This window comes from Bactrocera latifrons, unplaced genomic scaffold (genome assembly GCF_001853355.1).
Source record: "Bactrocera latifrons isolate USDA-ARS-PBARC rearing strain unplaced genomic scaffold, ASM185335v1 scaffold_83, whole genome shotgun sequence".
Lineage (NCBI taxonomy): Eukaryota > Metazoa > Arthropoda > Insecta > Diptera > Tephritidae > Bactrocera > Bactrocera latifrons.
In genome coordinates, this window is record NW_017537523.1 from 511,124 (window position 1) to 513,473 (window position 2,350).

Here is a 2,350-nt window from a genome sequence, read left to right on the forward strand (position 1 = left end):
GGTTTTATCGCCTTCAATGGTAACAGCTGGGATCTGAAGGAGCGTTTACATACTTGTCTGCCTGCGGGTGTTTACTGTGATGTGATCTCTGGTGCGCTGTTGAATGGAAAATGTACGAGTAAAACGGTGGTTGTGGATGACTGGGGATACGCCGACATTGATTTGGGTGCAAATGAGTTCGATGGCGTATTGGCCATACATCTAAATGCCAAGTTAGAAGAACGCAAAGAGCGTAAGGCAGAAAAAATGGAACGAATGCTGATAATGGAGATTTATTCCGAGTGTCATGTGTACTATGTATTGCAAAATCAGTTGCCGTTTATACAGTTAAGTGAAACTGAAACCATATTTGCGAAAAAGAAAGAAAAAGTTTTGAATATTGACTCTCCAACTGCGGAGAAAAAGATTATTTTTAATACGCCAAATAGTAGTAATAAAGTAGCATATATTTTAGATAATTTAAGTATGCCGTATTATTTATAGTGTGACTTCTTGTTCCTAGCGCTGCGCCGATTGTTTTTTGCCCGASATTGTCGTAAGGAAAACACAAGTGTTCATTTACTGCCATAAGACTCAAATGAGTTTTTTAAAGTTACATCGCAAATACTACCAGTCTCTTTGAATCACGTGTATAGTTTAGTTAGTAATATAGTGAGATGAGAGCATGCCCGTCGATTCGAACATAAGTGTGATCTGACCAATCGACGAAAAAAGAGACTCCACAATCTGCACTAATTGCCGGGGGACAAGCCACCTTAATATCGCATATAAGGAATTATCGAGCGTAGTGTGTGAAATATCGAAGCCCACCGTCAACAAACTGATTGGACCTTATTAGTGTGACTTTAGACCTACAGTTGCCAGATATTCACCATGCGCCAAATCTTGGAAAAACCCCGTCAAGGCAAGATTGAAATACAACACCTCCTCGCCGATTTTAAAGACATCTTCGACAGCACGAAAAATCACTTTCTTATGTCGCTATTTCGGAACTTGGTATTCCTTCAAAGAAGATACGGCTATATAACCATATCAATTCCCATATCTTAGCAAACATTTTTTAAAAATTTCAAATACACATTTCTTTCATTTAAAAACGACAAAACTTTATTTGCTTCAAAAAACATACATTCACGTGATTTTTTCCATAAATACATATAAAGTATTGCATAATGCCATAATAATACTTTCAGTGAACCATTTTCTCTTACAATGGTGATAATGTTTAGGACTCTGTTGCTCTTTTAATGATTTTGAAAATATATTTTTTAAAAGTTTTTAATTATATTTTTTTAAATTTTTTCTTAATATTTTATTATTTATTTCAATAATTTTTTTTTTTTTTTTTTTTTTTTTTTTGTAATTTTACTATTTAATTTTCTTTACCAACTCTATAGTATATCATATGAATATTAATGTATGTATATTTTCTTATGAAATGCTATGAAATAAGTATTTATGACTTTTTCGCAAAGCAAATTCCCAGCGCTTTTTCGGTAATAAATATAAACTGCGCTTTTGCTCTCACTTACAAGTACCGTTTGTTAATATCTCTTTCAATTTTGAGTTATAATTTTATTTTATTTTGCAAGCTTAGAAGCTGTTTACACGCTGCGATTCTGTATTTTCTTCTACATTTCCTACTTGCATTTTTTTGTTACTCTCACTTTATAGCTAAATCAGTACGCCAACAACAACGATGATGTCAATTAACAGGCCAAATACAAAACAAAGAAAAAWTTTTTTTTTATGATTTTTTTAGTAATTTTTCTTCCCTTCTTCTTATAATCTGTGAAGTAACAACATTTTTCTTAATACACATAAACAGTTATTTACAGTTTTAACGACTGCCAATTCAATTTTTAGCGTAACAACTATGATTTAAACGGATTTGTAGCTATTTTTGTATGTGTCTATTTTTCTCTGCTAATTAACCTTTCAATTAAAGACTAATGTTAATCAACAATTTGTTTGTAAGTGGAAAATTTACAAATAGAGACTACCAGAGTATGGTAAATGCTATTTTTTTTTTTAATTTTTGTTATAATTTATATAAGCAAAATAATAAGAATCCACACGTTTTTCCAGCAACAATTTTCATTGGAAAATTTACTTGTCTGCAAATAGAAGGAGAATTCATATTTTATGTATAATTAAGATATTAAAATTGTCTACTAGGACAAGCAAATGTGTTTTGAAAGCAAACTTTGCATCGCGTAGCTTAAGAGTGAGTTTTGTTTTTGTTATTAGTAGGAGTATAAATGCATATAAAATATGTAAAAAAAAAACTTGATATTTGTAACAAAAAAAGTAACCAAAAAATTAAATTAAATAAAAAAAATAAAAAATA

At 30.7% G+C, this 2,350-nt stretch overlaps 1 protein-coding gene across 1 annotated transcript in view; it reads left to right on the forward strand.

Moving 5' to 3' along the window:
• LOC108977035 (alpha-amylase-related protein-like) overlaps positions 1-1,041 on the forward strand; it is a gene marked incomplete in the record, with an annotated part of 2,518 nt that extends 1,477 nt beyond the window's left edge. Inside the window, 1 exon segment of the mRNA XM_018946529.1 lies at positions 1-1,041. Coding sequence (XP_018802074.1) covers positions 1-483 — 483 coding nt within the window.
• Positions 1,042-2,350: the final 1,309 nt, after the last annotated feature.